The sequence below is a fragment of the Tinamus guttatus genome, unplaced genomic scaffold, assembly GCF_059628265.1.
Source record: "Tinamus guttatus ecotype Peru unplaced genomic scaffold, ASM5962826v1 Tinamus_guttatus_pri_ptg000387l, whole genome shotgun sequence".
Taxonomy (NCBI): domain Eukaryota; kingdom Metazoa; phylum Chordata; class Aves; order Tinamiformes; family Tinamidae; genus Tinamus; species Tinamus guttatus.
In genome coordinates, this window is record NW_028288921.1 from 895,417 (window position 1) to 907,055 (window position 11,639).

General features: G+C 60.9%; 1 protein-coding gene and 1 pseudogene across 1 annotated transcript; both read left to right on the plus strand.

The window, feature by feature from the left end:
* Positions 1–228: 228 nt before the first annotated feature.
* Positions 229–5,000, plus strand: LOC148593493 (maestro heat-like repeat-containing protein family member 1; annotated as a pseudogene).
* Positions 5,001–5,121: 121 nt separating this feature from the next.
* LOC148593494 (protein maestro-like) lies at positions 5,122–6,872 on the plus strand. Its single transcript, XM_088530793.1, has 7 exons — positions 5,122–5,169; positions 5,380–5,562; positions 5,738–5,890; positions 6,082–6,204; positions 6,383–6,485; positions 6,613–6,686; positions 6,822–6,872. The coding sequence occupies exons 1-7, from the start codon at positions 5,122–5,124 to the stop codon at positions 6,870–6,872; spliced, it is 735 nt and encodes a 244-aa protein (XP_088386919.1).
* The last annotated feature ends 4,767 nt before the right edge of the window (positions 6,873–11,639 follow it).

Consider the following 11,639-nt stretch of genomic DNA (forward strand, 5'->3'; position numbering starts at 1 on the left):
AAAGGGCCCTGGGAGTTGCTGTGGGTAGTTGCCAGAAAATGTGTGGGGAGCTGCATGGCTGATTGGGCTCGGGTAGCTCCCCTCTTGGGAGCACGGAGGGTCCTGGGCAGAGCGGGGCTGCGGGCTGACGTCTCGGTGCTTCACCAGGCTTCTCCGGCGAACCCCTGGCAGAGCGACACGGTGACGACCCGGGCTACCCGCGCAGCGCTCATGGTGGTTTATGGCCGAATGGCGCTGCGAGCCCCCAGGGAGAAGCTGCTGGCCCACGTGGGGACAGACATCGTGGGCAACGTCCTGCGGCTCTATCAGGAGGGCGGCCAGGTGAGGGCTTGGGCCGCGTGGCAGAGCCAGAGCGCTGCCATCAGCTCCAGCCTCTCCTTGTGCTTCCCGTGTGCCCCTCTCCTGCCCCAGCGGTGCCAGTGCTGCCCGCCCTGCTCCCCTGGGCCGGGGTCTGTGGGGTCTTGCCGGGAGACAGCCAAGGCAGCTGCTTCCCTCCCCTTGGGAGGCTTCTTGCCAGAGGGGAAGAGGAGGTTTCCTTGCGGCATGCAGGTGTCACGCCAGGCTCCGCAGGGCTCCCAGAGGGTGCAGTGTCCTCCATGCACTGTGCTTGGAGACAGATTGCCTCCGTCTCCCTTGTTCTTTCTGCCCTGGGCCCTTTGAGGAGCTCAAAGTGGATTTTTCTTCCCTGGCATCAGGACGCGCAGCTGAAGCTCTCCCTGGTGCAGAGCATCACTGAAATCAGCACAGCCATCCAGGCTGCAGGGGCCAGCCCCAAGTTTGAGCTCTGCCGCAAGCGGGAGCTGCTGCAGACCCTGGTGGTGAGTGCCCAGAGCCGGGGCCGCGGTGCTGTAGAGACTCTGTGGGAGTTGTGAGGGGGCGGCAGGGCTGGTGTCTGTGGTCTCAGCCAGCTCAGCCCATGGCTCGGCCTGGCAGGAGCTCCCTCCTGCTCTCCTGCCCACTGCCCACCTTGTGCCTGTCTGTGCCTTGCAGGAGGTGATCCAGGAGGAGCCGCGGGAGTCCCCGCTGCAGCCCCGGGCCCTCGTGGCCATGGAGCATTTGAGGTAGGGTCTGTTCCTGGCACTGCGGGTGCAGTGTGTGTCCCAGCACAGCTGGCTGGTCTGGCTGGGGCTGCGGGTTTGGGGTTGTGGATTGGGACAAAGGCAGCTGTCCTCTGCCTCACTCTGGGGAGGGCTAGTAAGCCCCTCTCTGTGTTCTCTGCCCTTTTCTCCTGGCAGCAAGTTGAAACCCTGTCTGAGCAGGGGGGAAAAGTGCAGCCTCCTGGCTCAGTGCTGCCAGACCGTCCTGTGCCTTCGTTGCCCCGACCAGATGCACGTGAGAGCGAAGACGGTGGCAGCTGCTTCACGCACAGCGGTAGGTGCTGGCCTGCTGGGTCACCCCTGAGCGGGGAGCCAGCACCAGGCACCCCACACTGGGAATGGGAATCAGCGCTGGCTGCTGTGGTGTCTTTGTGGGGTACATGGGCTCTTCCCCGTTTTCTGATGACAGGCGCCATCCCTGCGAGCCCTGGGACAGCTCACAGCAGCCCTCCTGCAGGCAGAGCCGGTCCCCATCTGCCTGGGGGACGTGGTGCAGGTGAGTGCCCTGGGGCACTGAGGAAGGTGTTGCTGGTTGCCAGAACACAGCAGAGCCGCGGGAATCACGCCGGCGGGCCTGGTCCGTGGAGGGGAGCTCTTCTCTAACTCAGTGCCATCGGTGCACATCAGTGGGAAGTGAAATGGTCCTAGTTCCAGGCCCCCTCACCCTAGGTTGGCATCCACGCTTTTCCCATCTGCAGCAACGTTCTTGCAGGCAGCTTGCAGTGTCCTGCAGCCCCCTAGATGAGCAGAGCTTCTCCCACTTGTGCAGCTGTGAGCAGGGGCTGATGCACAAATGAAGGCTGCCCATGGCGAGAGCCTGGAGTGGGGAGGTGGCCACGGCAAGGGCTCCTCACGCGGGGCTGCAGTGCCCAGGGAAAGCAGGACCACAAGAGCAGCAGGGCCCCTGGGCAGGGGTGTAGGGCGAATTTCAGGCCGTGGTGAGACAGGCGCTGTCGTGGCAGGTCCTGCGGCGCTGGCTCACCTCGGCCCACCTGTGTGAGCGGGACAGAGCGCTGCAAGTGTGTGTGCAGGTGCTGGGCACCTGCGAAGAGAGGCACGAGCAGAGGGTGAGCGGGGACCCTGTGCCGGGAGCCCTGCATGGGCGGGCGGTGGGTTCTGGGTGTCCCAGGGCTGCAGGGTGGCCCCTTGTTCCCGCCCAGCTCCGCCAGTGCTCGGGGTGCTGCAGTCGGGACAGGGCCAGCGGCCGTGGCGATGCCGGTGACCTCGTGCCTGTGTCTTGCTCCCTCAGCGAGGCGGCACCTTCCAAGAGTTTGGCTCCTTGGTGGGACTGCTGGGGCCTCTGACTTGTGAGGAGACAGCCGCATCCCGTCGGCGGGCAGCGACCTGCCTCTGCCTCCTTCTGCAGAGAGTTGGTGAGAGGAATAGGCAGGGGAGCCCCTGCTGCTCCCTGCGGGAAGGAGCCCCGTACCAGGCCCTGTCCACCTGTGCCGCAGCACCTTGTCCAGCTTGCAAAGTCACTGTGTTGCCTTGGGGGACCCTGGCTTTGCGTGGCCTTTGCTGTCCTCCCTCATGTCCTCACTCAGCACCCAGGGATCCGGAGGTTGGCTCCCTATGAACGTCACTGCCCTTTCTAATAGCTCCCCATGAACATCACTCCCCTTTCTTATAGTTCCAGCCGAAAACATGGTAGAGATGCCGTGGACCCAGGTCGCATCTCTGTCTGAGAGGCTCAGCGTCATCACCTCTGTGTCTCTGCTGGCAACCTCCACCAGCATTGCCAAGGTACCTGGCCCTCAAAAAGTGTGAGGGGGCCCATGACATGTTTGTGTGCTCGTGTGTGTGGGAGCGCTGTTCTCGGGACAAGTGTTTTGCATCTGAGCAGCTCCTGTGACACGCTCGCTTGTGTTTCTGATTTCTCCCCAGCTTGTCTGCAAGCATTTGCCACGAGGCCAGGCCACAGGCTTCATGAACAGCATCGTGGAGAGCCTGCTGTGCACCAGGCCCATGTGCATGTGGGCTGCGGGTCGGTGGACACTGACCTTCCTGAGCGATTGTGTCAACAAGATATTCCAGAACGAGGTGAGAGAGGCATTTTTTAGGATGCCTTTGGCTGTGGTAGCGTGTTGGCCCTAAGGCACAATGGGGAAAGGATGAAGCAAGCGTTTCTCTCTCTCCTACCTCCATTCAGGTGCCAGAGCTCGTGTCCATGCTTTGCATGTGCTTGCGGAGCACCCAGCTGAGCACTCCCCGGCGCGTGGTGCTGCGGGCCATGGTCCTGCTGTGCCGCTCTCACCAAGAGCCGGTGCTGGGCAGCCTCCTGCAGACACCGCTGCCCATGGACAGGTCTGTGCAGCCGCCCTTCCCGCTGCCGTCAGAGCCAGCCGCAGGGCTCGCCTGCTTGGGCAGTCCTCTGGGCAGCCAGTGCTTTTGCCCCGTGCTAGGCTGAGCGCTGCAGCTCGTGTCCCTGTCGGGACCTGGGCACCGGCAGTCCCGTGGGCACAAGGAGGGTGTATGGCTTCTCCTGGGGTACCTTGGGTAGCCGGGGATGCCGGCTCACGTGCTGGCGTGTGTTCCTTTGCAGCAACACAGCAGAGGTGTGGAGGAGCCTGGCGAGAAGCGCTGTGGGCTGCCCAATCCTCGTCCGTTTAACACAGAAGTTGGGGGCAGTCGGGAAGAGCAACAGGACCGACCGCTGCGCTGGGGAGCTGGGCAGCAGCCGGGCTGCCCTGGAGCCTCGCACGGTACGACCAGCAGCCCCGGCGGCCGTGCCATTTTGCACGTGCTTTCCAAGCGGTGCTTGAGTGCGAGCGGGATTCCTGCCCTTTGTGAGGGCCCGTGCAGCCTTGTGGGGTGCTGAGCTGGTGTGGTAGCAGCGTGGGGAGCTGGGACAGCCTGTGGCTGCCAGGCTGAAGGGCTCTCCCTGCAGTGAGAGCTAGAGAGAGTAAAAGCCCCTGGGCTGTCAGGGGGACGTGGTCCGTGGGCAATGGCCTTGTTTTACCAGGCGGTTCTTGGTTGAATTTCTCTGTAGATCACTCGCGCCCTCTGTGAGGTGGTGTCAGCGCTGAGGAGTGACACCCTGGTTCAGCGCCTGCTTCCCTGGCTGCTTCCAAGCCTCCTGGAGCAGCTCAGCGAGGCGCTGGGGGAGGAAATGGAAGTGTCCCTTGGAGAGCTGAGGATGAGTGACCCACCGGGCAGGTGAGGAGCAGCAGGGGCAGAATCTCCGTGTGTGGCCCATGGCCTTGCAGGAGCACCTGCCTATTGCCCTGGTGCTGGGCTGCCTCCAGGGTAGGTGGGACTGGGCTCTGCAGGGCAGTGCACCGGGCATTGGGCCGTTTCTGCACCTCAGCTGAGTGTTGCGGCTGGAGTCCATCGTGGGGCTGTGCTAAAGAGCAGCTTCCCACAAAGTGCTGCGCCTGGAGCTTTCCTTGGCTTCTCCCTGCAGCCTGTTTGTGGAGGCGTTGGAGCTGGTGCTGGCCAAGAGCCTGGAGCACCGGTGGCTGCAGCTGCTGCAGGAGCAGGGAGCGTGGGCGTCATTGGCAGTGCCCCAGGCTCACACGGCCGGCGTGTGTCTGCTGGCGAGGTGAGAGCCCCTGGTGGGGGTCGTGCTGGAGGAAGGGCTGCCGGGAGCTGGGGCCTGTCCCGAGCTCTGCTCCAGTGTGAGCGGCGTCTGCACCGGGGTGGGCGCAGCTGGGAGCGGTGCCGCGGGGCCGTGCTGTGTGAGCACGTGCTACAAGGCTGTTGTGCTCTGTGCGCAGTGTGCTGCTGCGCGCGGAGCAGGTCCCGCAGCGCCTGGTGCAGCGGCTCTTCAGCTGGCTGCGTTCCCGCTCGGCGAACCTGCGGCTCACAGCCACCGCGTTCTGTGCCGAGGTGAGGCAGCCGCGGGGCGAGGGGGCTCGCAGGGCTTCCTGCGTGTCACCCAGGGTGAGGGGTGCTCCATGCTAGCGCTCACGTGTCTCGATTGCAGCTCATGAAGGACCGGCTAGTGAGGGAGAGGAAGATCGTGACTCCCCTCCTGGAGGTGCTGGCAGAGAGGTCGCGCGACCCTGTCAGCAGCGTGAGACAAATGGCCATGAGGGGCCTGGGGAACGTGGCCACAGGAGCACCCACCAAGGTGAGGCAGCCTCTGGTGGGCTTTGAGCGCCAGCCGAGCTGGGGAGGAGCGCGGAGGTGCTCGAGGAGCCGAGGCAGGTGCAGGGCTGTGCCGAGGCAATGCCCTGGCATCAGGGCTCTCCCCTGGGCTTGCTCTGGAAAGCGCTGCCGCTGGCACCGCAGCGGGGAGCAGCGCTGAGAGACAAGAGCTCATGTGCGTGTCGCTCTGCAGCTGCGGAGGCACTGGGCCACAGTGGTGAGAGCGCTGCTCAGGGGCCTGGAGGACGTGGGCAGCCCCGGGGTGGCTGCGGAGAGCCTGGTGGCACTGACCAAGGTGCTGGGACGGCTGGAGGCGAGGGCCATGGGCTCTGCCTTTGGAGAGGTGGCCAGGAGCTGCCGGGCGCTCTGGGGGGCGGTAAGTGGAGCCGCTGGCTCTCCGTGGGCAGGCGGGAGCCCACGCGGGTTGCCGTCCCCTGCGGGCTGCTGTTGGCAGGGGGCAGCCGTCGCCGGTCGCCCGCCCTGTGGGCAGCGCCGCGCGGGTGCCGAGCAGTGTGTGCTGGCAGCCTGCCCGACGGTCTTTCTCGTCACAGGAGGAAGAGGAGCTGCGCTGCTCGGCCTTCGGCCTCTACGGCGCCCTGGCCTCCTCTGCGTCGGGGAGGAGGTCGTTTTTCGGCAGGGAGGCGGAGGAGGCCTTTCCCAGCCTGGTGCTGCACCTTCGCGACCCGTCCCCGGCTGTACGCAATGTAAGAGCCCCAGGCGCCCCACAGAAAGCCCTGTGGAGCTGGCTGAGCCATGGGGGCACTCGCCCCCTTCCATGTGGGGCTGCAGGAGTCTCCACAGGCCCTGGGTGATGCTGCCCCCCGGCAAGGTTCCTTCCTCAGTGCCCGAGCAGGTGCAGAGCATCCCCATGACAGGGCCCGGGGCTCTTTTGCAGGCCTGCAAGGTGACCCTGCACCTGTGCGCCCCATTTCTGGGGTCGAAGAGGCTGCGGAGGCGCCTCAACATCAGTGTTGGTCTGAGCGCAGAGGAAACACAGGACGAGGTCTGCAGACACCTGGTGAGTGAGCTGTGCGCTGGGGCTGTGTCCCTGTGCTGGCCGCCCACCCCGTGACTCCCAGGTCATGGGGTCGCCTCCGGACTGGCCATGGGTGGGCAGGCGATTGGGCAGAGGGGAGCAAAGGGGGCTCTTGGAGACAGGGATGAGCTCCCGCTGCCTGCACTGTGTGTTGTTGCAGGCCCAGGACTGCCCCATGCTGTTCGAGCGGCTCCTGAGCACATCTTGGAGCTGCTGCGTGGGAAGGCACCAGGCACCGCAGGCGGCAGCCGTCCACGTCCTGGGTGAGCAGCAGCGGGGGGCTGAGGCGCTGCTCCTGACCGAGGCCCCGGGTTGGGTTCAAGGTCGGGTTCTGGGGCAGGTCGGGGCTATGGCCATGCCCGTGCCTTGGTGGCCACGTCCCCGTGCCAGGCCTGCTCCAGGACACAGCGCCAGCCACGTGGCTACAGCAGTGGGGCCTGGCTAGCGAGGTGCCCAGAGGTTCCGTGGGTGCCAAAATCCAGGGGGCTCGGGGATGCGTGGCCCCAGGGGTGCGTCAGGGAAGACACCCCATCTGGGCACCGCGGGGCATCAGGGGCCTTGTGCCCACGCTGCTCCCCTCAACGTCGGTGTCTTTGCAGCTCACTTTAGGCTGGAGCACGTTGAGGAGCCCCGTGCTCGACGGGCGGTAGCTGCAGAGCTCTGCGCCAGGGCAGCCCAGCAGTGCAGAGCAGGAGGGAAATAAAGCCGTGTCCCTGTGGAGAGGCACTGTCCGTCCATGTGGGGCTGTGTGCGGTGCGGCAACGATCCTGGCCCTGCTTCCCTGGGGATGTGGGCCCTGCGTGGTGCTGCCTGGGGACAGTGGAGAGCAGAGGCACTGGAGGGAGGGGGTTTGCAGGCACTGAGCTTAGGGGGCCACTGCCAGGTGCCTGGGGACACCAGGGCCACTGGGAAGAACCTGGGGGCCCTAGAGAAGGATCCCAAAGCAAAGCCAGCTCCGCTCTCCGCTGGCAGCAGCCCATGGCAGCGGATGAGCAGATCTGCTGCCCTGCAGCCCTGCTCTGTTGCACTGCTAGCCTGGCACAGCTGCAGGCACGAGGGAGAAGCCCCTGCCGCACGGTTTGTTGGTGGCAGCAGCGCGCGGGCAGAGCTGCGCAGCCCCTCTGCGGCACCAGGAGGCTTCATCGTCACCAAAAATTGAAACAAACCCACCCAGCCTGCCCCAGCTTCCCCCAAAGCACCCACCAAGGACATTCTCTGCCAACACTTCCCTCCAGCCCCTTTCCCTCTCAGCGCCCACAAGCTCCCACAACCCACGGTGGGGCTGGAAGGCCCAGCAGCCACCAGCTGTTGTCACTCATGTGCCATTACACAGCAGTCAGAGTGGCCCATCCACAGGCAGGGCCATCACTGCAGAGCACAGGGTGAAATAAAGTCCCCAGGCCACCAACAGGCACTTCCAAATGCCACTTTCAAACCTGCATCAACAAGTCCCCTGCTTGGGAACGGGAGGCTGCCACAGAAGCACTTCCAGAAGGAAACTGCTCAGCCATTTCCTCTTTCTCGTTTGTGTTTTGGAGAAACAGGCATTGCCACAGCAATCGTGTCTCCAAGTAGCTTTTCCCATGCAGAGCAGATCAGAAAGCTATGGGTAGAAAAGCTTGCTCTGAATCAAGAGCTTCTTTGAGCTGCTCTTCAGCTCAGCTATAAGAACGTGTGGAAACATCATCAGGAATGATTTTCCTTTCTCCAGAAGATGGAGCACAAAAGCACTGTGGGGGTTCCTTCCAGTGCAGCTGGTACCTTCTCACTGGCCTTGATGAGAGAGCATTAAGGCCATCCCCATGAGCTGCCCAGAGCTCCCCTCTGCAGGGATGGGCTCAGTCCATTCCCCGTGGAACAAGGCTGTTTTTCTCCATTCTTCCCCTTTTTGTTTATGTTAAGCCACATTTCAATCCCTTACAAATGGCAGTGAGGACCAGTAGATTCTAAGTGTCTCATATGGGACTCGGAAAATTCCAGAATCCCAGAATTTTTGAAGTTGGTAGAGGCCTCTAGAGATCATCTTCTCCCACAGGTGCTTGGCCTGGCACTTGCCTTTGCTGACCCTCAGGAGGTTCCTGTGTGCTCAACTCGCCGACCCGTCCAGGTCCCTCTGAAGGGCAGCGCAGCCCTCTGCTGTGTCGCCCACTCCCCCCAGTTTTGGATCACACGCAAACTTGAGCGCTCTGTCCCATCTTCCAAGTCATTGATGAATGAGCTGAATAGCACTGGGCTAGAGCAGTGCTGGCCCCTGGGAGACACCGCTGGCCACAGGCCTCCAACTAGACTCGGCCCCATTTATCACAATGCTGTGAGCTCTGCCATCCAGCCCGTTCCCAATCCACCTCACTGACGTGGGCTTTCCTGCAGGCACCTCTCCTGTTCTCCATGACCTCTTGAAGGTGATAGAGAGTGGCTGAGCAGTAACACCTGTCAATTCTCTCAGCATCCGTAGGTGCATCCCGTCGGGGCCCATAGATCTGTGGGTGTCCAGTTTGCCTAAATAATCCCTAAAGCAACGCTCTTCAACCAGGGGAAGGGATTCCTCCCTCCAGATTTTCTCTCTTGTTCTGAGCTCTCTAGTCCATGGGGACTGGCCTCAGCAGTGAAGGCTGAAGCAAAGAAGGCATTTAGTAACTCTGGCATCTCTCTGTCCTCCGTCACCAAGGCACCCACCCCGTTCAGCAGCAGGCCCACCTTTTCCCTCGTCTTCCTCTTGCTGCTGATGTATTTGTTATTGGTTGCCACGGAGTGAGTGGTGGTGGGGGTGAGTGACACAGTGCACTTCACTCGTGCACTGAAAGAAATAGTAATAGGTTTTATTCATATGGGCAATGGTTTCACGAGATTCTACGGCAAGGTGACTTATTATTTACTGCATGGGGTACAGGATATACAGAGAATTACCAAGGAGACCCTTGCGTTTAGTCACGGGATGCAGATTGGACCCACTTGCTTTGCAAACTCTTTCTGAGAGGAGTCTGGAAATTTGTGCGCACTTATATCAGTAATGTTCACAAGTTCAAAAAGAGAGCACGCTATAGTCACTTACCATGAATCTGTTAGGATCTGCCGGGGAGCATCCTTGAGAGGTGTCCCTGCTCAAGGGAAGATCCTGGCGTGCAGCCCGCTGCAATGCAAGGAAAGCTCAAGGGGCTTTCGAGCTGCCCCCATATTTATGGGAGAAGATGGTTGACTTCATAGAATCATAGAATGCTTAGGGTTGGAAGGGACCTCTAGAGATCATCTAGTCCAACCCCCCTGCACACGCAGGGACACCTAGAGCACGTGGCACAGGACTGCGTCCAAGCGGGTTTGAAGATCTCCAGAGAAGGAGACTCCACAACCTCTCTGGGCAGCCTGTTCCAGTGCTCTGGCACCCTCACCGTTAAGAAATTTTTCCTTAAGTTCCTATGGAATTTTTGGTGTTTCAGTTTCCGGCCATTTCCTCTAGTCCTATCAGTGGCCACCACTGAAAAGAGACCATCCCCGTCCTCTGCACTCCCTCCCTTGAGGTATTTATATACACTGATTAGATCCCCTCTCAGCCTTCTCTTCTCCAGGCTGAACAGGCCCAGCTCCCTCAGCCTCTCCTCATAGGGCAGATGTTCCAGGCCCCTGATCATCCTTGTAGCCCTGCGCTGGACTCTCTCCAGCAGCTCCACATCCCTCTTGTACTGTGGAGCCCAGAACTGGACACAATACTCCAGATGCGGCCTCACTAGGGCTGAATAGAGGGGCAGGATCCCCTTCCTCGACCTGCTGGAGACGCTCTTCTTAATGCGCCCCAGGATCCCATTGGCCTTCTTGGCCACAAGAGCACACTGCTGCCTCATGGTCAACTTATCATCCACCATGACACCCAGGTCCCTCTCTGCAGAGCTGCTCTCCAGAAGGTCGGTCCCCAGCCTGTACTGGTGTCTGGGGTTATTCCTCCCCAGGTGCAGGACCTTGCACTTGGCCTTGTTGAATTGCATGAGGTTTTTCACCGCCCAGCTGTCCAGTCTGTCCAGGTCCCTCTGGATGGCAGCGCAGCCCTCTGGGGTATCGGCTACTCCTCCCAGTTTCGTGTCATCAGCAAACTTGCTGAGGGAGCACTCTGTGCCTTCAGCCAGGTCATTGATGAATAAATTGAACAGGACTGGACCAAGGACTGACCCCTGGGGGACCCCACTAGCCACAGGCCTCCAACTAGACTCTGCACCGCTGATCACCACTCTCTGGGCCCTGCCATCCAGCCAGTTCCTAATCCATCTCACTGTCCACTCATCTATCCCACACTTCCGGAGCTTGCCCAGGAGGATGTTGTGAGGGACGGTGTCAAAAGCCTTGGTGAAGTCGAGATAGACGACATCCACCGCTCTCCCCTCGTCTATCCAGCCGGTCATTTCATCATAGAAGGCTATCAGGTTAGTCAGGCAAGATTTTCCCTTGGTGAATCCATGCTGACTACTCTTGAGCACCTTCTTGTCCTCCATGTGCCTGGAGACAACAGCCAGTATGAGCCGTTCCATCACTTTTCCGGGGACGGAGGTGAGGCTGACTGGCCTGTAGTTGCCTGGGTCCTCCTTCTTGCCTTTTTTGAAGACTGGCGTGACATTGGCCTTCTTCCAGTCTTCCGGCACCTCCCCCGTTCTCCAGGATCTTTCAAAGATGATGGAGAGCGGCTTAGCTATGGCATCTGCCAGCTCCCGCAGCACTCTGGGGTGCATCCCATCAGGGCCCATGGATTTGTGGGTATCGAGGTTCCTTAGGTGCTCTCTGACCCAATCTTCCTCTACCCAGGGCAAGTCTTCCTCTCCACCCGCTTCTTCTCTTGCCTCTAGGGCCTGGGGCTCTAAAGGGCTGCCCTTGGTAAACACCGAAGCAAAGAAGGCATTGAGCAACTCTGCTTTTTCTGTGTTATTTGTAACCAAGGTGCCCATCCCGTCCTCCAGCGGACCCACGTTCTCCCTGATCTTCCTTTTGCTGTTAATGTATTTGAAGAATTTTTTTTTGTTATTTTTAACGTCCCTTGCCAGCTTGCCTTCCAGACGTGCCTTAGCTTTCCTTGTCGCATCTCTGCACTCCCTGACTACGTTCCTGTATTTCTCCCAGGGGGCCTGTCCTTTTTTCCACATTCTGTATACCGCTGCCTTCTGCTTGAGCATTGCCACAAGCTCCCGGCTCATCCACGCAGGTCTCCTGCCCCCTCTGCCTCCCTTCCTACACACAGGGATGCACTGCTGCTGGGCGTGGAGGAAGTGCCGCTTGAAAACTAACCAGCTCTCTTGGGCCCCCCTGCCTTCTAGAGCACTAGCCCATGGGATTCTACCGAGGAGGTCTCTGAAGAGGCTAAAGTTGGCCCTCCTGAAGTCCATCGTCGCAAGGCTACTTACAGCCCTGCCTCCTCCTCGTTGAATCCTGAACTCCACCAA